The 23,150-nt window shown below is 39.5% G+C and overlaps 1 protein-coding gene across 2 annotated transcripts in view; it reads left to right on the top strand.

Moving 5' to 3' along the window:
- The window catches only part of MGAM (maltase-glucoamylase), a 77,855-nt gene extending 55,024 nt beyond the window's left edge, over positions 1-22,831 (top strand). For both annotated transcript variants that reach the window (XM_057732735.1, XM_057732734.1), the window contains exons 34-47: positions 1,435-1,569; positions 2,033-2,120; positions 2,926-3,064; positions 3,882-4,015; positions 4,141-4,175; positions 4,269-4,385; positions 7,480-7,628; positions 8,237-8,321; positions 9,253-9,309; positions 16,555-16,679; positions 17,766-17,854; positions 19,159-19,208; positions 19,784-19,954; positions 21,914-22,831. In XM_057732735.1, the coding sequence (XP_057588718.1) occupies positions 1,435-1,569; positions 2,033-2,120; positions 2,926-3,064; positions 3,882-4,015; positions 4,141-4,175; positions 4,269-4,385; positions 7,480-7,628; positions 8,237-8,321; positions 9,253-9,309; positions 16,555-16,679; positions 17,766-17,854; positions 19,159-19,208; positions 19,784-19,954; positions 21,914-21,988 (1,449 nt within the window). In that variant the 3' untranslated portion in view covers positions 21,989-22,831. The remainder of the gene's footprint in view (positions 1-1,434; positions 1,570-2,032; positions 2,121-2,925; positions 3,065-3,881; positions 4,016-4,140; positions 4,176-4,268; positions 4,386-7,479; positions 7,629-8,236; positions 8,322-9,252; positions 9,310-16,554; positions 16,680-17,765; positions 17,855-19,158; positions 19,209-19,783; positions 19,955-21,913) is intronic.
- The last annotated feature ends 319 nt before the right edge of the window (positions 22,832-23,150 follow it).

The following is a 23,150-nucleotide window of genomic DNA, read 5'->3' as shown; positions in this document are numbered from 1 at the left end:
AGGGATGCCCATAGCTCTGATTGCAGGCGATTTTTCACCAGAGTTCTCCTCCCTAAATGCCAGTTGTGCCCCTGAAGAGAAATACTTCATTAGGCGGTCGCAGTGTCTGTTAGGCAGTGAAACCGAAAGTGGGGTCCAGCCGCTCGAAAGCTAATAAAGAGACCAGGTTGGTGGAAAGGAAAGTTTGCTTTATTTTGGATGCTGGTAACTGGGGGGGAGGGCGGACGCCTGTCCAAAGGCCAACTCTCCCCACCCCTGACAATCGGGGGCAAGAGTTTTATAGACGGAGGGAGGGGGCTGCATGCAGAAACAATACAGTCAGCTCTGACAGTCATCTTGAAATTGATCATCAGTGGTCTGACCAGCGTCATCTTGATTGTTTTAGGTACAGTTAATCTTCAGTTCCAGGGTCGGTTTGTTTCCATTTCTTTGAGGCCAATTCTTGGAAACTGGAGTTTCCCTAGACCAAGCGCTCTTTCTGTTGTTTCCTCCCCACCCACACCCTTGCCACCAGCATTATTTAGCTTTTTAACTCTTGAAATGCACTGATGAACACAGAAGAACCAATTTACTGAGACATACAAAGGACCATAAAGTTCCATAACAAGCTTCATCGCTATATAGAAATTTACGAGTATTTGCTGTTGCTAAGTGGTGTGAATTCACAGCTATGCTCTCAACACTTATGTCAGGTTCTAAACTCAGCACAGCTAGGAAGTACAAAGGTCAGCAAGGGCCTTGCTCTCAAAAGGGTTAAAGTTCAGGAGTTACACCTTTATTTTCCAGGTTAAAATAAAGACACAGTGTTTATAATTTGAAGAAGATTAGAGACAGGGGAGTTGAAACTTCCCAACTTAGTTGACACACAGCACTTTTCAAGTGATTCTGAAACCATAGGAAACCCAGATGCATATCAGTTAGTCTCATGTAATAAAATGCAATCTTATCTCTCACCCTTTGTTCCTGCTGGGAATGAGACAGAAGAGGATCAGCTGGGTGTTTCTTTCCAACCCGTTGACAATGCAACTGCTATCACAATGCAGCTGCTATCTGCTTCTTTCAAGCTGCAGTCTCTCTGGCTCATGCTTTGTCTTTGAGGAGTGCTTAGGAAATTGCAGGATGGAAGTTGAGGGGTGGGTGTCTAACAGATGCAATAGTGAGTTCTCAAGGTGTTGATGGCTACCATTCATGTTGCTGCAAAAAGGAAAACAGTCCATGGATGCTTTCCAAATGATAGGAGGGTGTCTCATTTGTGCTCATTTCTTTTCTTTGCGCTCACTGTATTTCGAATAAGCCAAGATCATTACATAAGCTCTGTTTGGATTAACTATCACCACACAGTACAGGTTTTGCATGAGTTAAGCTTTCAGGAAATGCCTGTTTCCTGTCTAATATATTTGTTTGGGACAAATAAATTATATTTACTTTTTACAGCAATACCGAGCTTATGTGGCCTTCCCAGACTTTTTCCGTAATTCAACCATCACATGGTGGAAGAGGGAGTTGAGAGAAATGTACACCAATCCACAGGATCCAGAGAAGAGCCTGAAGTTTGACGGCATGTGGATCGTAAGTGTGTGCTTGTGTCTGTGTACAGGGGGATCGGTGTGTTTCTATCTCTATGTGCCTAAGCGTATATATCACTGACCTTTAATCGAAAGGGGTAGTAGTCATCCAAGGAAGACTTTGGACTTATCAGACTGCAGTTCCTTCAATCAGGAGTGGGGCATTCTCATACTTCTTATACCTTGTACTTTGTCTGAAGTTCTTGCTGTAAAATTTCAAGCTGATTACCAGCAATTCCTTGAAACGGAGCCTGCCTCACACCCTGAGTGAGAATTTTTTCAAAATCTCTAGCCAGTCACTCTTAGGGCTTAACTGATCTTTTTCAAGCTGGATTTGACGAATCTCCCTGGGCTGACATCTATGAAATTACTGGACGGGGAACAGTCTTTCTCTGCTTCCTTGTCTGTGAGTTGAAGGTATGTAATTCTTTTTAAAAGTAAGGCATTCCTGTGTTTCACATTTCTAGGATATGAATGAACCAGCGAGCTTCGTGAACGGGGCAGTCCATCCAGGCTGCAAGGATGCCAGTCTGAACCACCCTCCCTACATGCCACGTAAGGACCCTTGGCCTCCTCTACTGGCAGCACCATGGCTGTAGGGAGTGAGCCCCACAAGAGCTCAACAGCCAGGCATTTATCCTGATGTTCAGGGACATCCTGACTGATGCTCTGGTTTTGAGGGGGCCAAAGACAAACACACTCCAAGAACTTTACTCAGTTGGGCGTGGGCAAGTTATTGGCCCCTTTGGGTGAATTTCTCAAATTTTTTTCAGAAAACACTTAACTGTAGTGGTGTCTCTAAATGATTCTACAGCTAAGTGTCTTACTTCTTCAGGCTCATGTTAAACCCTTCACAGAAATATTGCATCACCAGTGGGTGGAAAGTAACAGCCTCACCGTATCATGGAGTCAGTGACTTTGGTGTTGTACTTGTGTGCATATCTTGGCTCCAGGAGTTATACTCTCTATGAGTGGTGTGACCTTCAGCAGATGACTTGCTATTTCCTAATCTCAGTTTTTTAAACTGTAAAAGGAGGATAATCATACCTTCTTCATAGAACTATGATAAGAATTACATAAAATAACATACATGTTAAGAGCCTGTCATGCAGTAAGTATTTGACAACTGCATGCTTCCCCATGCCCCTGTTTTCTCCTGGGGAACCCTGGATGTTGAAAACACCTGCAGGTGCTATTGTAGCTCAGAGCCGGGCCTGTTTCCATGCCCCTGGGATGGAGAGGGACCCATATAGGGGTCAAGTTAGTGTTATGATCCAAAGTCCCAATCCCATGAAGAGAGGCCAAGGATAAACACGATCAGGCAGGGGTGGATTTCACATCACTGGATCTTTCTCCTCAGATTTGGAGTCCAGGGACAAGGGCCTGAGCAGCAAGACCCTATGCATGGAGAGCCAGCAGTTCCTGCCCGACGGCTCCCCGGTGCGGCACTACGACGTGCACAACCTGTACGGGTGGGCCCAGACCAGACCCACATACGAGTGAGTCATCATCTCGCTTCTCCAGCCGGGACAGCCTGCAGGGACAGCCAGGGACTGAGGAAGCTACCCTGCTCATCCTTTCATTCTCTCTTCCTAGAGTTAAGAAGACTTTAATTATAGCTCTGTAGCAATTCTCATTTATTAAACACTCATGATCATGGAGCCAGAACCTGTGATCCTAGTTAGCAGGACAGATTTAAATAAGGCCTGGTCCAATAGTCCTGGTGGAGGAAGTACACATGCAGACATGGGCAATTATCACACAGTGTGGATGATGCTATAATAGCTTTAGTTGTTATAAGGAAACAGGGGACTGGATATCTCTTTCCTTTATTTCAAAAGTGACTGATCTCTATTGGGATTTATTTGTTGTCATTGTTGTTGGGTAGCCAACTTGTGTTCTTCTGAATTATCACTGTCCCATTTTGTGTGCTCAGTCAATGCTTAGTAAGAAGTAGCTTAAGGAAAGCCTCATAAAGGAATTCACCTTCTTTCCCACATATATAAAACTGTGTATTGAGCAAATAAATAGCAAGATTTAGTGATTACCTATTATCTTTAGGTGATCCACTGAGTTTAGAAGTTTTTCTTTTTTGATAAAACATTGTAAAACATTATGTAAAGGCACAGCTTTTAATATTATCACCATCATCTGGCATCAGTGGGGACCTCATGGCTCAGATTTCCATATTCCCTTCTGTGATGCAGGAGATATTTTATCACCACGCCCTAGGCTAAGGAGCCCTGGGAGGAGAAGCTCTGTGGCCTTTCCTCCCCTGCTCTGCCCTAAATCACCCCCTTGTTCCTACCCGAGCAGAGCTGTGCAGGAGGTGACAGGACAGCGAGGGATCGTTGTCACCCGCTCCACTTTCCCCTCTTCTGGCCGCTGGGGAGGACACTGGTTGGGTGACAACACGGCTGCGTGGGACCAGCTGAAGAAATCTATCATTGGTGTGTGGGCTGCTGGGGGTGGGGGGAGAGGAGTCGGGGTCTTCGATCAAGGCTTCTCTGAGGAGAGAGGTGGAGGAGGCAGGTCATGAATGCATTGTCTGACACAGCTGTGGTTCTCGTTGCAGGCATGATGGAGTTTAGCCTCTTTGGCATATCATATGTAAGTGTCCTTTGGATCACTCCTAATCACCAAGCAGGTGGTGACATCTTTCAGAAATCATTAACAGGCCCATTTTATTCTATCTCATTTCAGACAGGAGCAGATATTTGTGGATTCTTTCAAGATGCTGAATATGAAATGTGTGCTCGCTGGATGCAACTGGGGGCCTTTTACCCCTTCTCTAGGAACCACAACACCATTGGGACCAGGGTAGGACATTGAGCTCAGAGCTCAAAAGTTTTGTGTCACCAGGACACAGACTCCCCCATTTGAACTACAAGTAATATAGTCTATATTTCCCAAGGACATCTTAAAAACCATTAAAACCTCCTGTTTCTTTTTTTCTAAATTTGATATATATCATGAAATGATTATCACAGTGGGGTCCGTTAACACCTCCATCACCTCACATAATTACCATTTCTTTTTTGTGGTAAGAACATTTACTATCTATGCTCTTAGCAACTTTCAAGTATATAATACAGGATTGTTAACTATGGACACCATGCTGTATATTAGGTCACCAGAAATATTTAATTTATAACAAGAAGTTTTTACTCTTTGGCCAATATCTCCCCATTTTTCTCACCTCCCAGTGCCTGATAACTACCATTCTAAGTCCTAAGAAGGAAGTTTATAGAAAAAAGAAAGATATCAAATAAACAACCTAACTTTGCACCTCAAGGAACTAGCAAAAGAAGAACAAACTAAGCCCAAAGTTAGCAGAAGAGTGGATATAACAAAGATCAGAGCAGAAATAAATAAAATAGAGACCAGAAAATAGAAAAGATCAGTGAAACTAAGAGCTAGTTGTTTGAAAAGATAAACAAAATGGACAAACCGTTAGCTAAATTTCTTAAGACAAAAAGAGAGGAGGCTGAAATATAAATAAAATTATAAATGAAAAAGGAGACATTATAATTGATATCACCGAAACATAAAAGATCGTAAGAGAATACTATGAATAATTACATACCAACAAATTGGACAACCTGAAAAAATGGATGAATTCCTAGAAACATTCAACCTACCAAGACTGAATCATGAAGAAATAGAAATCTGATCAGACCAGTAATGAGCAAGGAGATTGAATCAGTAATCAAAAATCTCCCAACAAAGAAAACCCAGGACAAGATGTTTTCCCTGGTGAAGTCCATAAAACATTTAAAGAAGACTCAATACAAATACTTTTCACCTCCAAAGAATTAAAGGTTTGGGAACACTGCCATACTCCTTTTACAAGACCAGAATTACCCTGATACTAAAGCCAGATAAGGACACTACAAGAAAAGAAAAAGAGGCCAATATACTACAAGAAAAGAAAAATGGGTCAATATCCCTGATGAATATAGTTCTAAAAAGTTTTAACAAAATATTAGCACAAGGAATTTGATAGCACAGTGAAGGAATGATACATCATGATCAAGTGGGATTTAACCTTGGGATGCAAGGATGGTTCAATATATACAAATCATGTGATACACTACATTAATAGAATAAAAGATAAAAATCATATGATCATCTTAATAGGTGCAGAAATAAAAAGACTTGACAAATACAACATCTTTTCATGATTAAAAACTCTCGACTAATTGGGTATAGAAGGAATGTACCTCAACATAATAAAGACATAATATGACAAGCCCACAGCTAATATTATATTCAACAGTGAAAGGTTCAAAACTTTCTCTCTACAATCAGGAACAAGACAAGGGTTCCCACTCTAACTACTTCTAGTCGACATAGTCCTGGAAGTCCTAGTCAGAGTCATCAGACAAAAAAAAAAAAAAAAAAAGGCAATCAAATCAGAAAGGAAAAAGTAAAATCGTCTCTGTTTACAGTTTATATGCTCTTATCTATAGAAAATCCTAAAGATGTCACCAAAAAAACTTAAAAACTAATCAATGAATTCAGTAAATTTGCACAATATAAAATCAACATACAGAAATTGATTACATTTCTATACACTAACAGTGAAATATCTGATAAAGGAATTAAGGAAACAATCCCATTCACAATAGCATCAAAACACAGTAAAGTACTTAGGAATAAATTTAACCAAGACGGTGAAAGATCTGTACACTGAAAACTATAAGTCATTGATGAAAGAAACAAGTGGAAAAATATTTTGTGTTCATGGATCAGAAGAATTAACACTGTTAAAATGTCCATACTAAAAACCATCTATTAAGTCAATGTAATTCCAATCAAAATTCTAATGGATTTTTTCACAGAAATAGAAAAAAAAAATCCTATAAGTTGTATGGAATTCTAAAAGACCATGCATAGCCAAAGCAGTCCTGAGAAAGAAGAACAAAGCTAGAGGCATCAGGTTTCCTGATTTCAAACTAAATTACAAAGCTATAGTAATCAAAACTACATGGTATAGTAATCAAAACAGTATGGTATTGGCTTAAAAATAGACTCATAGACCGATGGAACAGAATCAGGAGCCCAGAAATAAACCTTTGCATGTAATGTCAATTAATAGTTGACAAGGGAGCCAAAAATACACTGTGGAGGAAACATAGTCTCTTTAATGCATGATGTTGGTAAAATGAGATAATCACAGACACATTCACAAAAATAACTCAAATCTTACCACACTCACAAAAAATTAACTTAAAATAGATTAAGACCTGAAACCATAAAACTCCTGGAAGAAAACATAGGAAAAAATCTCCTTGACAATGTTCTTGGCAATTTGTTTTTCAATATGACACCAAAAGCACAACAATAGAAGCAAAATTAAAGAAGTGGGACTATACCACACTAAAAAGCTTCTGCATGGAATCAACAAAATGAAAAGACAACCTACAGAATGGGAGAAAATATTTGCAAAGTATATATCTGATAAAGGGTTAATATCCAAAATATATAAGATACTCTTACAATTTAGCAAAAAAAAAAAAAAAAAAAAAAAAAAATCTGATTTAACAATGGGCAGGCGAACTGAACAGACATTTTCCCCAGTATATACAGATAGCCAACAAGTACATGAAAAAAATCATTTTATTTCAATGAATCATATTTCTCAGTATTCTTTTGGTTTGGGCATTGTACTAAATATATACCTCTCCTCCACCCCCCCCACCCCCCAATTTCTTATGTGGAATTTTTTTCAACTATCCTGGGAAAGCTTCAATGACCTCTTTTGGTCTATTAAAAATATTCTCTGAGTCTCATCTATAGTTATCTTTGACTTAGCTATGTTTGATCTTCATATGGTATAAATGTTCAGTGACCTCCTTAAGTGCCCCAGGTCCCCTAAGGTGAGCCCTGAAAACTCCTTTTTTCTCCTTAGAGGCAAGACCCAGTGTCCTGGGATGCTACCTTTGTGACTATCTCCAGAAGTGTCCTGCAGACCAGATATACCCTGTTGCCATATCTGTACACCCTGATGTACAGGGCCAACACGGAGGGCAGCACTGTCGTCCGGCCTCTTCTCCATGAGTGAGTGTCTAGTAACGATACCAATGACTGAATGATAATTTTATTCTATGTGGTGGCAGTTGAAAAGGAAACAGTTCTTCCAAATTAAATTAAAGACATGATTGCCTTTGCCAGAAGCTCTCTAGGCACAGACCATATGTTATGACTCCTTTATCATGGTGTCAATCACACCTTAGCTCTTTGGTAAAAGACTACTGAATTTTTTTGAAAAATTTCAAAATGATATACAACACAGAATAATTTCTTTCTAATTTGGGCATGTAAAAACCTACCTATCTTTTATAGTAGCTAGGTCATGAAAGAAGGCATTCCGAGGGGATATCTGAGAAATGGAGGCTATTCTTGCTTTAAAATGTGCCGTGGTTAAGAAACATGGAGATGCTGATAGGTGAGAACATGTCTAAATGCAACCATTTCTGGGATTTGAAGAACATGATATGTAGAAAGTGAGTATGTATCCGATTAAGGTAGACCTAGGGAAAGAATAAAAGACGGCAAAGAACGCAGATGAATTTCCAGTTTGGGTCTGAACTTGACGAGTTTCTTCAAGGCCTTAACCTGGTGTCCTGTAGGGGTCCTAATTGTGGTACCTTGGTTTCCCTCTCCAGGTTTGTGTCAGACCAGGTGACCTGGGATGTAGACAGTCAGTTCCTGCTGGGCCCAGCCTTCCTGGTCAGCCCTGTCCTGGAGCCTGTGAGTTTGGAGGCCTCTGATGAATAGAGGATCCCAGCTATGAGGCCAGTGACTAGTCGAGGAGAAGAGGCCTCCTCTGGTGGGGTCCTGAGATGTGGTTTCTTATTCTGCCTCTGAGCTGAAGTCCATCACTTAGGTGTTCTGGTCCTCAGCTCCCTTGTCTTTAAAATCAGTGCAACAACAAAAAAATAAAAATAAAAATAAAATAAAAAAAAAAAAGAAAAAACAAAAACAAAAAATCAGTGTAACAAATTTTGATTCATTGGACAATCAAGAAGGAAAAAACCCTAGGATATATTTGAAGATATAGTCATTTCTTCTTTAACTGAAATGAGGTGAGTCAGGCGGGGGCAGTATTATAAGGAAATCCTTGCTATCCTCTGTCACCATAGAAACAAACCTTTTCAGGAGGATTGTTTGCAGCAATGTGTATAATCTTGTTGCTGGCTAGCCCTTCCCTTCCTCCAAAAGAGGTCCTCAGGCAGCCATTTCTTTACTTCCTTTATCAATGATTAGGCTTCTGATTAAAATATTAGTTAACCAGATCTTCTCCAAAACGTATTGCACCAATCAATTTCTGAAGTATTGGTGCTATAAACCTATAAATTTTTTTTCTGCTCTACACCCAACCTCAGTTTGTCTCTTTAGAGAAGGTATGGGATAAGTCTATAAGCAAATGATGATTTTTCCCCCTTCTTAAGTCCCAGATCCCAAAGGATTTTACAGAAACACCATTTTTGGTTAGGCAAATCTCCCCAGTTTGAGAAGGGGACAGGGAAGGGAGCCTTTCCTAACTTCTGTGACCTGTAGAGAGAAGAGACCTGTGGGGCCAAGGCCATTATTATTGTTTCAGCTCCTTTACTATGCAAATAAGTTACTCTGCCCTACAGCCTACTGCTTATGCCTCATTTTTTTGTTTGTTTAATTTTAGAACGCCAGAAATGTCACTGCATATTTCCCTAGAGCCCGCTGGTATGATTACTACACGGTAAGTTTTTCTGATTGTTTCTATACAACCTGGGAAAATGGTAGCATACACAGGCTTTAGAATTGGACAGACCTCAGGTTAAATTCTGGCTCTGTAACCCACTTGTGTGATCTTGGATGAGTCACTTTTAACCTTGTAGCCTCAGTTTTCTCACCTCCACATGGAGAAAGACCACTTCCCTCAGAGTTACTGTGAAATGCATAAAAGCATCTCCTGCAGTGACTGGCTCTTTGTGGGTGTTCTTTGTGTGTTAGTTTTTATCTTTCCTTGTACCACTATTCACAGTGGTGTATAATGACAGACACTAATAAACGCTTGAAGTTGTGCTGGAAACTCTGGTTTTTGTTTATATCCTCTCTGCTAGACTGGAAGTTCATAAGTATTAGGAGTGTTTTCCTCTTTATCTTTTTACATAATATCTTCTTTTATAACATAGATGCCCAAAGAGGGGTTGTTATATGTACTTTCCTAAGCTAAACAAGGTCTTAGGCAGTATGTGAAAGGCCCGACTCTTGTGAGTTGGTGTAATGCAAGTGCATTTAGAAATGCGGCAGGAACACAACCTTCTCTGTCATATAACTTTTCTGACTGAACCCCAGAGACTCAGTTGGAAAGACAGAGTCTTCCAAAGAAACTTCAAGCAGTGTTCTTTTTTTTTTTTTTAATTTTTATTGGTGTATAGTTGATTTACAATGTTGTGTTAGTTTCAGGTGTACAGCAAAGTGAATCAGTTATTACATACATATATATATCCACTTTTTTTAGATTATTTTCCCTTATAGGCCATTACAGAGTATTGAGTAGAGTTCCCTGTGCTATACAGTAGGTCCTTATTAGTTATCTATTTTATATGGAGTAGTGTGTATATGTCAATCCTAATCTCCCAATTTATCCCTCCCACCTTATCCCCTGATAACCATGTTTGTTTTCTATGTCTGTGATTCTACTTTTGTTTTGTAAATAAGTCCATTTGTAGCATTTTTTTGGATTCCACATATAAGTGATATCATAGGATATTTGTCTTTCTTTGTCTGACTTACTTTGCTCAGTATGACAATCTCTGTGTCCTTCCATGTTGCTGCAAATGGCATTATTTTCTTCTTTTCTATGGCTGAGTAATATTCCATTGTATATATGTACAACATCTTCTTTATCCATTTGTCTGTTGATGGACATTTAGGTTGCTTCCATGTCCTGGCTATTGTAAATAGTGCTGCAGTGAACATTGGGGTGCATGTATCTTTTCAAATTATGGTTTTCTCTGGGTATATGCCTAGGAGTGGGATTTCTGGGTATGGTAGCTCCATTTTTAGTTTTGCAAGGAACCTCCATACTGTTCTCCACAGTGGCTGTACCACTTATTAGAGAAATGCAAATCAAAACTACAGTGAGGTATCACCTCACAATGGTTGGAATGGCCATCATCAAAAAATCTACAAACAGTAAATGCTGGAGAGGGTGTGGAGAAAAGGCAACCCTCCTACACTGTTGGTGGGAATGTAAATTGCTACAAGCAGTGTTCTTTTGCAGGGACACAGACAAGTCAGAGTTTGATTCTTGAGAAAGAATCAAGGATAGTGTCTCCTCCCTCTCTAACTAGGCCTCCTCTCCTGACTTTTCTGAGCAGAACCAAGCAGAGAACTAGAAATATAGCAAAAGGATAGCAGCAGGAGGACAAGAGGCAGAGTGCGCTCTGGGCCCTTTCAGCCAAGTCATTTCTAGTGGGCTTGGGTGAAAACCCCACAAGGACAATGGAAATTTTGTTCCTTTTCTTCTCTGTCTTATGGAGCCCTGAATCCTCTCTGCCACCCCCTTTTTGTCTGAGCTGGATCTATCCCCTGGTTGGCAGTAGGTTAAGACTGCTCTGTGCTTCCCAGTGAGGGCTTTCCTGGAGGGAGCAGCCGACTTCCTTTAAGTGAGTATGGTATATATAGCCTTTGTCCTGAGTTTGCATGTTGACTGCCCCATTCACCAACAGACAGTCGTTCTGAGTACACTGAGGCTTCTGAGTGAGGCTAGGACCAGGGTGAAGCAAGTAAGGCACCTAGGGCACACAGTTTAAGGAGGCACTCCTTTTTAAGGCGGCCTCTGTGTTTGCAGGACCCTGAGAGTAAGTGCCCTCTTAAATGTTGCACCCTAGGCACCTCACATATCTCACTGTAGTCCCAGCCTCGCCCAGGTGTAAACCACCTTACTGAGCTCTGGGTGTGGAATATGGGAAAAGTTTCCCTATGGAACTCACTGTCTAATCTGGAGCTAATGTTTGCGTGTTATAAACACTGATACCTATGTACAGAATTATATATACCATATAAAAGAAAGTGAAGTGTGAGGGCTATCAAAGAAGAGAAAAATTTCCTGGAAACTTTTCCTGGTTTTATACATGGCTTTTAAATAGAAAACAGCTTTGGTTGAGTCTTTCCTCAACTTTTTTGGCTTCTTTCCGAGACAAAAGAAATCATGTAGGAAAGCAAATGTTGATGGAGCAAGCCATTGAGAAAAAAAATAAAATTTTGATGTTTAATTAGAATGAAGTAGTTTTGAGTAGTTTCATCAGAGAGTATCTGGGCCATAAAGCCTAAAATATATCCTATCTGATCCTTTAAAGATGATGTTTGTCAATCCCTATTCTAGAGGAAACACAAAGAGTATGAGACCTATTCTGCCATCTGGTCGTGTGAGAAGAAACAAGTTAATTATTTGATAAAAGGAACACTGTGGAATGTTAAAACGTGGTGTACAAATTTAGAGGTAGAAGACATGCAGGTATACTGGTTAAAGGATGGAAGACATCAAGGGAATATGGGATTGGAAAGGTACCCTGAAAGACATATAGGGTGCCAGAAATACATTAGGAAAGTAAAAATACCTCCACCGGTAAAAGCTCAAACATTGGAGAAGAAAAAACATTGGAAAATTGAAAGTAAAATTCACCATTAGGTTAGGGTTAGGGTTAGGGTTAGGCCATTGATAGGCCATTTATACTTCTATGGCCTTTCTATTCTTTTGCCACTTTCCTATTAAGATAAAGTATTTGTACTGATTTTTAAAGGATATTTACACACTTAAGTTGATAAGTTACACACTTTGCCATATTTATTGGAAATATTTTTCCATTTTGTCATTTGCTTTTTAATTATTTATAATTTTAGATAGAAATTTTAACTTTTATATAGTAAAATTAATGTTTTTTGAGTCACTGGAATGCGTTTGGTAAATAGTGAAATGTCAAGATACAGCCTTATTTCCCAGTATTTTTGCTTTGCTAAACTTCTGTTATCATATACTGTTCTTATATATGGTAGAATTTACTGAAAAGTCTCTTTTTTCCTTTTCTATTTTTGATTTGTTAACCTATGAATTGCTTATTTTGTCAGTTCTGAACATTTTTAATGATTGGATATTTATAATACAATTTAATATATGGTAGACCAATGTATCATCATCCTTTTTCAGAAATGTTTTTGATTGTTCTTTTTATATAGTCTCCCAGATTACATTAAAACAATATTGTCAATTCAGAAAATAAAAGCAAACTTGCATGAGAATTTTCATTGTGTTTAATATTTATATTATATATCACATCATTATATGTTATATGTTATATGTTAATGTTAATATTATAATTAATATATACTATAATTATAGAATATAATAAATTATGCACTATAATATTAATTATTTAATAATATAAAATTATATAGTTCATATAGCATATGTAACTACATATTATATGTTAATTATATAATTAATATACACCAGTTAATTATACGAGGGTGAGTCAAAAATTTTCTGCACTCTGGCTGTAGAATTTATTTTAATTAACTTTTAGAAAAGACAAATACATCATTTTTCAACATAATCCCCTTGCTTTTCAATACACTTTGTCCATCTGTCAACAAGCTTTCATATTCCCTCATTAAAAAATGTTTTAGGCTGAGCTGTGAGCCACAAACGCACCACTGTCTTCACTTCTTCATCAGATGGGAACCTGGCTCCTTCTTGATGGCTAACCCTTGTGTGACCTTCCTTGAACTTCTGTGTCCATTCATACACACTTCTTAGTGACAAAACACTTTCCCCATGTTGCGTACAAAGTTTTTGATAACTAACGACACCAGGTACACCCTCAGACCACAAAAAATGAATCACTGTGTGCTGCTCTTCTTTCACACAAATCACAAGTGGGGCATCCACTTTTGCTTGCACCGCAGTTACAAATGAACTGATGTAACACGTTCACACCTGCACATCAGTGACTGGGGAGACAGTAGCTTTGAATGGAAAGCACTGATAAGACAGCATGGCCAACAGAAGTTTCAATATAACCGGAGTACAAATAATTTTTGACTCACCCACCCTCGTATAACTATATATATGTTAATATCTATCTGGGAAGAAATGATAATGTTATATGTTTATTCCTAGAGTGTATATATCTTTACCAAAAAAAGTCCAAGAATGTTTCATAGCAGTATAAGTTGTAAGGTAGCAAAACACTGAAAGCCAAATATCCATCAATAGTAAAATGGATAAGTATTAAAAAACTGAATATTATAGGGCAATGAAGATAATAAACTATCACTACACATATGAAGAAAATGAACATCACAAGCAGAATTCTGAGCACAAATAGCCAGATACAAGACAGTAAAGAATGTATGATTCCATTTACGAAATACAAGTTTGAAAACAGGCAAAAGCGGTAGAAATCAGAATAGTCGCTGCCTTGGTGTGGTGATTATTATGAGAGGGGATGAGAGAGCCTTCTGGAACGCTGGTAATAGTCACTTCTTGATTTAGGTGGTGGTTTCATGGGTGTGTTCACTTGGTAAAACTTCACTGAGCTGCACACTTGTTATTTGTATATGTTTCTGTACATATGTTATTAAGAAGTTAACTAGAACATTTATCTCTTCAGAAAGATAAGATATGCTTAAAATAAGAAAGCATAAGGCATACTCACAAAGCAGTCCTTGGAAATTAAAGGCATGATGCAGGAATTAAACATTTTGTTTAAAAAGAAATTATAAGTTACAATCTAGGAAATTACCCAGAAAGTAGAACAGAAAGGCAAAGAGATGGAAAGCAGGAGAGGCAAAAAATAAGAAAGCCCTGCTTGTCTTGAGAGCTACCATTTTTGCCCAGTTTCTCTGCTACTTGTCCAGCGGAACTGGGAGTGAGCAAATGCCTGAGTGAACGGTGGGGGAAGAACGTAAGACTCCTAATCTCCCTGTCTCCATGGTTCCCACTTCCTGGGATCATGACTCCTCCTACTGTCGCCACCTTGGTAGCTGTGGACTCCCATCCTGCACTGTTTCTCCTATGCTTACCTGACTGCAGAAGCACCAAGCCATCCTTACTGCTTGGCTTTTAGACTGCACTTGTTTGATGAAGGGGCAGGTGCCTTCAGGCTGATGTGCTTCTGCCAGGGCTGGATCTTCTGCTCAGACTCTCAAGCTGCAAAATCAGCAGCTGATAGCTCTTTGCAGAGCTTTTGCCTGTCTCAGTCATGCCTGTGTGACTGAACATGCCATGAAGTTGTTTTCTATCCATCCCTCTCTCCTTTCTGTCATATTGGGCACTATAGTTTGTAGGCTATTTGGGAGAGGGAGAGACATGGAAGTATTCTGACTTGTCTTATTGATTACCTATTTTAGTAAAGATTAAGAGCAGACTGTCTGTGAATCAAAGTTTTTATCTCCTTCACTTGTGGCCATTTTGTTTATTTGTTTATAATGTAGAATATATATCAGATTTTTAAAACAGTGCTTCTCAATCATATTCAGTGACTATGCAGTTGATGAAAATTCCCCTTTACAAAGTCACATTAGGTTGTCTTTTCTTATATTAATAGTGCTGCTTTTAGATTTGATTTCATAGTCATGTCTTTATGGATATTATAACAGGAATTTGTTAGGCTAGCTCAGTCAGAAAGTATTTAAAGGAAAATAAACAAGCTTGTGACTCGTTAGGTACTGGAAAGGAAATCATGAGAAGGTATCATATCATATTTAGCCACAATGTGTAGTAGAATGAAAAAAAAATCGAGAGAAATAATTTGATAGGAAGATATGACAGTTTTACTTGAAGGTAGAGCAAACAGTAGAGGAAAAGTCCAACATTCATAAGATATTGGAATAAAATGTCATTAGAGAGCATATAATTCAGTTTTCTCATGGTATCAGTAAGAAAACTGAAGAAGCCCAGAGATATGGGCTGGAATTTGTATTAAGTCCTGTAGACTATGGAGTCCTGACGCAGCCCATGAAGCAGAGTCTGCCCTGGGGAATGTGATATAGATCAAATCTGTATAAAATGAACATCAGGGACCAAAAGTGAAGAAATGTGATGGTAGCTGTGCTCCTTATCTCTAGAGTGGCAACTCTCAAATGGGGGAACTTGCCTACCAGGGGACATTGGCCATGTCTGGAGACTTTTTGGTTGTCACGATGTGGTAGGAGGTGGAGGAGATGCTGCTGGCATCTAGTGGATGGACATTGGGCAACATCCAGAAAGCACCAAACAGTCCCCACAACAAAGAGTTATCTGGCCCAGAAGGTCCTTAGTGCTGAATTAGAGAAGCCCTGCTGTAGGCTGAGAACATGTGGAAGGATGATTTCTTAGGAACTGAGGTTTATGGCTTGGGGTGAGACACACTTCTTCCTGGTACACATGAGGCAAGATCAAGATGTGAAACATAAAGAAAGATATAGTGAGTTACAGATAAGGATTTGTGAAATAAGTCAGTTCACTTTAATTATTTCTGTCAAGTAGAAGTCAAAGGTGTTGGTGAAGTTGGTGAGGGCAAGGAGTGGGGCAGTGGAGGGAGATGGAGGCAGAGGCGGGAGAAAGCAAAGGGAAGGTCTAGATGTGCCTTTGTGGGGAGTGAATCAGGGGCCAAATAGAAAGAAACAAAAGAATCGCTAAGCCTCCTCTAGCAGTGCTCCCTGGCGCAGAAACAGGATGTGGGTGAGGGCAGGGTGAGAGGCAGCTATGATCTCAGTGGGTGTGTACTGAAGCCCCAAAAGACATAGGATCCTGACATAATGCCTGGACATCAGCTCAAGATCCCACAGAGCAACTGGGTGAGCATGGAAAAGTGTGGTAACAGGTCCTGAACAGGCAGCAGGTTCCAGGTGTGGAACAGGCATCAGGTTCTGGGCGTGGACAAGATGTCTGGTAAATGTGTTGCTCAGGCAGATGTGTTCTCTCCATCATCTCTGACCTTCTTTTGGCCCACAGGGTGTGGACATTCAAGCCTGGGGAGAGTGGAAGTCCTTGCCAGCGCCTCTTGACCACATTAATCTTCATGTCCGTGGGGGCTACATCCTGCCCTGGCAAGAGCCTGCACAGAACACCCACTTAAGGTGAATGAAAATGCCAGGTCTCTTCTTCCCACGCCTGGTGAAGCCCACCAACCTGTAAACCTCACCCTCAGGCCCAAAAGCACTTTTGCTAAACATTTTTGTTTGCTTATTTGTGTTTTAGCCTTTTCTGGATTCTGTGCTCTTTGAACAATTCTTAATTAACAGCTATTTTAGATCTAAGTGGGTGAGATGTTAGGTCTAATTAGTGACACGAAATGAAAGTCAAACAGGAGCAACCAGGGTTCATGCTAGTTTTAAAAGACTGTCTGGATCATAATTGATGCTTTGCTAAGAAAATTACTGCTGAAAAATTGTGTAAGTCATATGGCAACTGAGACTGAGAGTCATATGCAATGTTTAAAAATTCTGGACCTAATATATAACCTGTGTATTCTAGACCTGTATAATATAATTGATAATAGCTGACAGCAGGTGAATGCTTGCTCTGTGCCTAGAACTGTACTAATATGGAGATTTCTGTTTGGAGATTATCTATTTTTCCTAACAAAAGGAAAAATAAGCCCCATGTTTAAGTACTGTTATCCCCATTTTGCAGATGAATTGAGAGGCTTCAGGAGACTAAATGATTAACTCAGAGTCACATAGTAAGTAGTTGAGCAGGGACTAAAATCCATGTCTGTCTGATGTCAAAATTCTTGGAGCCCTACTCATTTGATTACAAAAATTCAGTTGAAAACTGTAGAAGTTAGGACATCTGTAAACAGAACTCACTGTACATGTATTTAGGACATTAGGTCATGAAAGAAGAAAGATTGAAACACTGGGTTTTCCTCACAGTGGGGGCGGGAGGGAAGCCAGTGAGATTGCTTGCAGTTTTTGGTAGAGATTGTAGAGCTCTTATGAACTTATAGAGCCTTAAAGGAAAATTCCCCTTGATCCATTCATTCATTCCTGACATGAAGTCATAGAGCTTATGGAGACAGAACAGAGCTAGAGCCCAAGTTTCCGGAACCCCAGTACTCAGTCTTTATATCATGAAGCACTTCCTTTTTGTTTTTATGAAAATGCTTGATTTGTGGTTGTGACTTTGCTTTTACACAATGCCTCTCTCCTTCCTCGCTGCAGCCGTCAAAAATTCATGGGCTTCAAGGTTGCCTTGGATGATGCGGGGACTGCTGAAGGTTGGCTCTTCTGGGATGATGGGCAAAGCATTGGTGAGTAAGGGCCATCTTGGATTCATTCATGTCAATACCATTGGCTAGGTTCCTGGATATCTTATAGGGCTGCTATTTCCTTTTCTGTTAAGACAATTGTGCATATAGCCATTTGTTACTTTTAAGTGTATAATATGTGATCCTTGTGCCTCATGTATGTGAAGCATAATTCTCAATCTCTCACCATTATCCAGCTGTCTTAATCCACTGTGGAAAACAGCAGTATAGGAGCCATAGGGAAAGTTTGTCTATAGCCAGCTGAGCTATACTTCCTTATGTGGTTTATGTTCAAGGGCACATTCCCTAATTGCATGTCCCAGTAAGAGAGGCAATGCCTCTACCAGCTGTGCTATTTATTGGGGGGACTTTTCCATTAGGAGTTTACAGGAATTAGTAAACTCTCAGGAAGATGTCTCAAATACCATTAGTTATTTCTAGGCCCAGGGATGTCCAATAGAACTTTCTGCAGTGATGGAAATGTTCTATGTCTGTGTTGTCTAATATGGTAGCAATTAGGCATATGTGGCTATTGAGCACTTGAAACATGACAAGTGCGTCTGAGCAACTGAAGTTTAAATTTTATTTAATTGTAATTAATTTAAGTTTAAATAGCTACATTTGGCTGATGGCTACTATCTCAGACAGCACAGCTCTAGAGGATAGCTGATGCCTTCTGGCTGAGTGATAAGCAACTTAGAAAGAGGGAAGCATGTGGGGAAGAGTGAGAAAGCCTCAGAGGTAGGGTGTGGGGTGGGAGTACCTGTAACAGGACTCTGGCTAGTCCACCTTGAAGGACCGTCTCCCTGGACCTGTGTGTATAAATTAAGGATAAAAGGCAAAGAAGTCTCTTTTCTGGAGATTGCATTTAAAAAGTTGCCTAGTACCACTCAAAGTAAACTGACCAATTGTACACCAGTCTTGGTGTTTGTGGTGTGGGTGTGCATGCACATGTGTGCATATATGTGTGTCTCTAGCAGAAGGAATCTGAAAATTCTGAGGAAACTACCAAGATGTTGGGAATAACAGACCACAAGGAAGAGCAGTGGATTAAGAGTGATGTTAGAAAACTATGTCGTATGGGGTGACTCTGTTAGACAGAGGCATCTGTATATACTCATTTCAAAAATTTTGTGTAAACTGAGGTTGGGGGCAGAGTCTGACTAATCTCCCAAAATAGAACTGTGGAAAGAAGAAAAATAAGTTAAAAAACACAAACAAAAATCATCCCTGCTTTCTCAACCAAGACAGGTAAGCGATTCTAGAGCATAGTTCCAGATCATGCTTACTTTGTTGTTTGTCTGCAGATACATATGGAAAAGGACTCTATTACCTGGCCCACTTTTCCGTCAGCCAGGTGAGTGTGACTTGTGCTATGAAGGGAGAATATAGAGTTCTACTAGCTTACTAGGATTCTGGAAATCATAAGGACATAAACCACCACCTAGAATTCCTCACAGTTCATCTTACTAATTTGCATCTTTCCCTTCCTCTAGACTTCAGAAAGAGATATAATGTGCTCCCAGGAAGCTTTCTGTGATTAAACCCATTCATACTTCATCAGTAACCTACTCTAATTCACCAAACACAGATGGACAGATTGTTTCTGTGTTTCCAGAAATGGTCAGTGTAGTTTGTGACTTCTTCTTCACATGTGGAATATAAGGTTCCTGATAGCTGAGATTCTTTGTCTCCCTAGAGTTGGGGTGATTCTAGAGACCCTACCAGTGTTTAACCCATGCAAAGTTGGATGGTAGCTGGCAACAGGAGGTAGAATGCTAAAATCATGGTCTCATTATCCAAGGTCACAAGATGGGGACTCTTAAGTTGTTTTACTTCATGGTCTACATTTGTACCTAAAAAGAGGGTGTAAAAAATTTGAACAATTTTTACTATTTTTACCCTTTGGTTTCTTTTATCTCCAATTGACAGAATATGATGCACAGTCATGTAATGTTCAACAAATACATCAGCGATACAAACCCTTTGAAACTGGGCTACATTGAGATCTGGGGAGTGGGCAGTGTCTCCATTTCCAGTGTCAGCATCTCTGTGAATGGCGTGGTTATAACACCCACCTTCTCCTACAACTCTACAACACAGGTTTGTAACCAGTGAAAAGTCCAAATGATATTTCTCAACCCTGAGCTAGCTAGTGCAATTCCTGCCTGCTTCCCTCCCAAATGACAACCTCTCCTGCAAAGCCCTTCCAGAATCCCTCTGTGTTCAGTGTGTCAGAGTGGACAGCATGGAGATGAAGGGAAAATTCAGCATTTATCATCCTTTGGAATTGTTGGTCTGGATCCTTGCTTGTCATGTATGTCTTCTTGTCTGCAAACCTATGTAAAACTTTGTCTCTGCCTTAGAGATCTACTTCCCAGGCAGGTTGAACTACTGTATTTCATCAATTATAAGACACCATCCATTAAAAGTTGCTCCTTTATGTCACATGCCACAGAGAAAGAAAAAAGGATTACAAAAGTATGATGCAATGCTTTCCTATCACTTAAAACTTCTATTTAAAAAATACAGAAAGTTTTACAAAATTTCTTTAAGCAGAGATTTTTGTCATTTTAATATGATACTACAGGACTTCCCTGGTAGCACAGTGGTTAAGAATCTGCCTGCCAATGCAGGGGACACAGCTTTGATCCCTGGTCTGGGAAGATCCCACATGCCGCAGAGCAACTAAGCCCACGAGCCACAACTGCTGAGCCTGAGTGCCACAACTACTGAAGCCCATGTGCCTAGAGCCCGTGCTCCTCAACAAGAGAAGCTACTGCAGTGAGAAGCCTGTGCACTGCAACAAAGAGTAGCCCCTGCTCACCACAACTAGGGAAAGCCCACATGCAACAACAAAGACCCAACACAGCCTAAATAAATAAATAAATAAATAAATAAAAACTATTTAAAAAAAGAAAAAAAATTAAAAATATGATACTACAGAGGAAAGTGTTGGATGGAGCTATATGGACATTGATAAATCTGCATCAAAGTAATTTAGAAGAGTAAACAATGTGAGGAAATATTAGAAATATCTTATTTTGTATCACATATTTTTCTTTTATGATTTAAATTTCTATGTAAACATTTTACATTATTTTATTTGATTTATTATTATTTAGAAGAAAAATATGTGGCATGAACTGGTTAAGATAGTTCTTCTGCACTGCGTTGGTGTTGGTGATACGTCATTTTGTAAAAATTCTTTCACTGCTGTCTACGGGATTTTCTCCAAAGCCACTAACATCCTTTATACAAGTTTTCATCGTAGCATTTTCTTGATTTTACTGTCAGCCATGATTCATATTCCTTTCTAAAATAATTCTTAAGTGGTTTGCAGTCCATCTATTCATAATACCAGTAATAACAATGACGTTCGCGTGTGCACAATTTTTAGGAGGGCTAATTGTTCACAGTAATTCCAAGGCTGTTGCTTGCAAGACACATGCAGTATAGCGGTTCCAATACCAGAAATATTTTTCTTTCATAATCCTTCCTGATGACAAGGCCTGAAACGAAAGTTTTCCTTCAGTTTTGCATTTTTTATTTGTTTCCTCATATTTGTGGTTTTCTTGTCAACCAACTTCCCCAACTCTACCAAGAGCTTATAAAGGACTTTGCCCAATTTTGTTGCCGACGCACAAGCTGGCTGCTGCACATGTGGTGAAACTTCACGGAAAGTATTCGCCTAGAAAAATCTCTGAATTTTCAGACTCTTACTGAGCAATCATCAAGGAACCATGAGGGAACAGGAGAAGCAGGAAATACAAGGAGGGCTCTGAGGAATGTAAAGAACATTTTCTCCAATTTGTGCAATTGTTTGCAGTGGTTGTGTATTTCACTATTTAGGGTCTTGTCGTCTTTTCCCTATACACTGAATGGTTTTTGTATTCTAAGGGATTAAGAAACACCCTTCTCACCTGAAAATCTGAGGGCAGTTTGGAAGCTAGGCAATGGCTCATGAAAATGTATATGGACCACTGGCTTGTATCTGATTTGACTGATTGCAGGAACCTTCAATCACCAGATGCCCAATACTTTTTCTTTGGTTCCCAACAGGTATTAAACATTGATGTGACCAACAGAAACCTCAGCCTACATAATTTCACTTCATTGACATGGAGAACACTCTGAATTTTTAAAGCAAGATCCTAACTACGAATGGCTTTGAAACTACATATACTTCATGCTCATAAAATTATTGTGTGTTGCTAATTGGTTCATGACCAGTATGGCTAAAATATTTTGTTAGTTTTGTTTTATGTTCTGTGTATGTTTTAGCCCTGTGGGATAGGCAGCAGGGAGGTGTGGAAAACGGCGGGTTACCTTGATGTCTCCCTGTGATTAGTATGGTACTAATGGCTCATCATACATATACTGAAGATGCACTGGGTCCATGATGAAGCATGTGCGCATGTATATATGTGTGTAATTAGGGGGTGGGCCCACTCTTGCTAAATATACAACCTCCAGCTTTCCAGGACAGCTCAGGTCCTAGAGCTAACTAACACCTCAGAAAAGTATCCAGAAAGAGCATCTGCCAGTTGGTTATAGGGAGATGGGATAATATGCTGAGAGCATGAGAAAAGGGAAAGAAAAGGCAATTGCAGGGAAGGTAAGCAGGAAAGATGAGAGAGAACAGATGACGAGGATAGAAGTGATCATGACAAGTAAGAAGATAACACGCGCATATTAGGAATAGTAGCCTCATGGGAAGGAGAAAGGAAGAGTCAACTCATCTGAAAACAAGAGGAGGGGCTAGCAGAAGTCCTTAGCATACGGGACTAGGGTTAGGATGGGATTTAAGCAGGCAAAGTTGAAGGAAGGAGTTTGAATGTAAAATATAACTTATTTTTGCTGTGGTGTGCTTTGAAATGTGTAAATCTTATTTCTCTACTCTGTGCCTAATGTATATAATCACAGTTCACACAAATGCATGCAATTTATATGCCAAAGAAAAATAAACAAGCGGATTTACAAGAGATTTTGAATTTTGTGGTAATTTGACCGTGGGTCATCTCACTTCAGCATTAAGACTTCTTATTCAGCAAACCCTTGTGAGTTGGTCTTGTTCTCTTTGGCATCAGAGTTCCTGCAGGGTGATCCACCAAATGAATGATCAGATTTATGGTTTTTCACCCTTTTCCTTATGCCTCTGGCGTGGGTTTTTCTTAGGTTTAGTTGTGGGAGAGTGTACTTGGATGGTTACTGTTTTTTAATCATCATAGACGTTACTATATTTGGTAACACATCAACTGTGGCAAAAACAGAATGTGCAACACTATTGGTTAAAACA

This window comes from Hippopotamus amphibius, chromosome 4, assembly GCF_030028045.1.
Source record: "Hippopotamus amphibius kiboko isolate mHipAmp2 chromosome 4, mHipAmp2.hap2, whole genome shotgun sequence".
Classification (NCBI taxonomy): Eukaryota; Metazoa; Chordata; class Mammalia; order Artiodactyla; family Hippopotamidae; genus Hippopotamus; species Hippopotamus amphibius.
The sequence above is the reverse complement of the archived record's forward strand: the minus strand, read 5'-3'. Positions and strand labels throughout refer to the sequence as shown.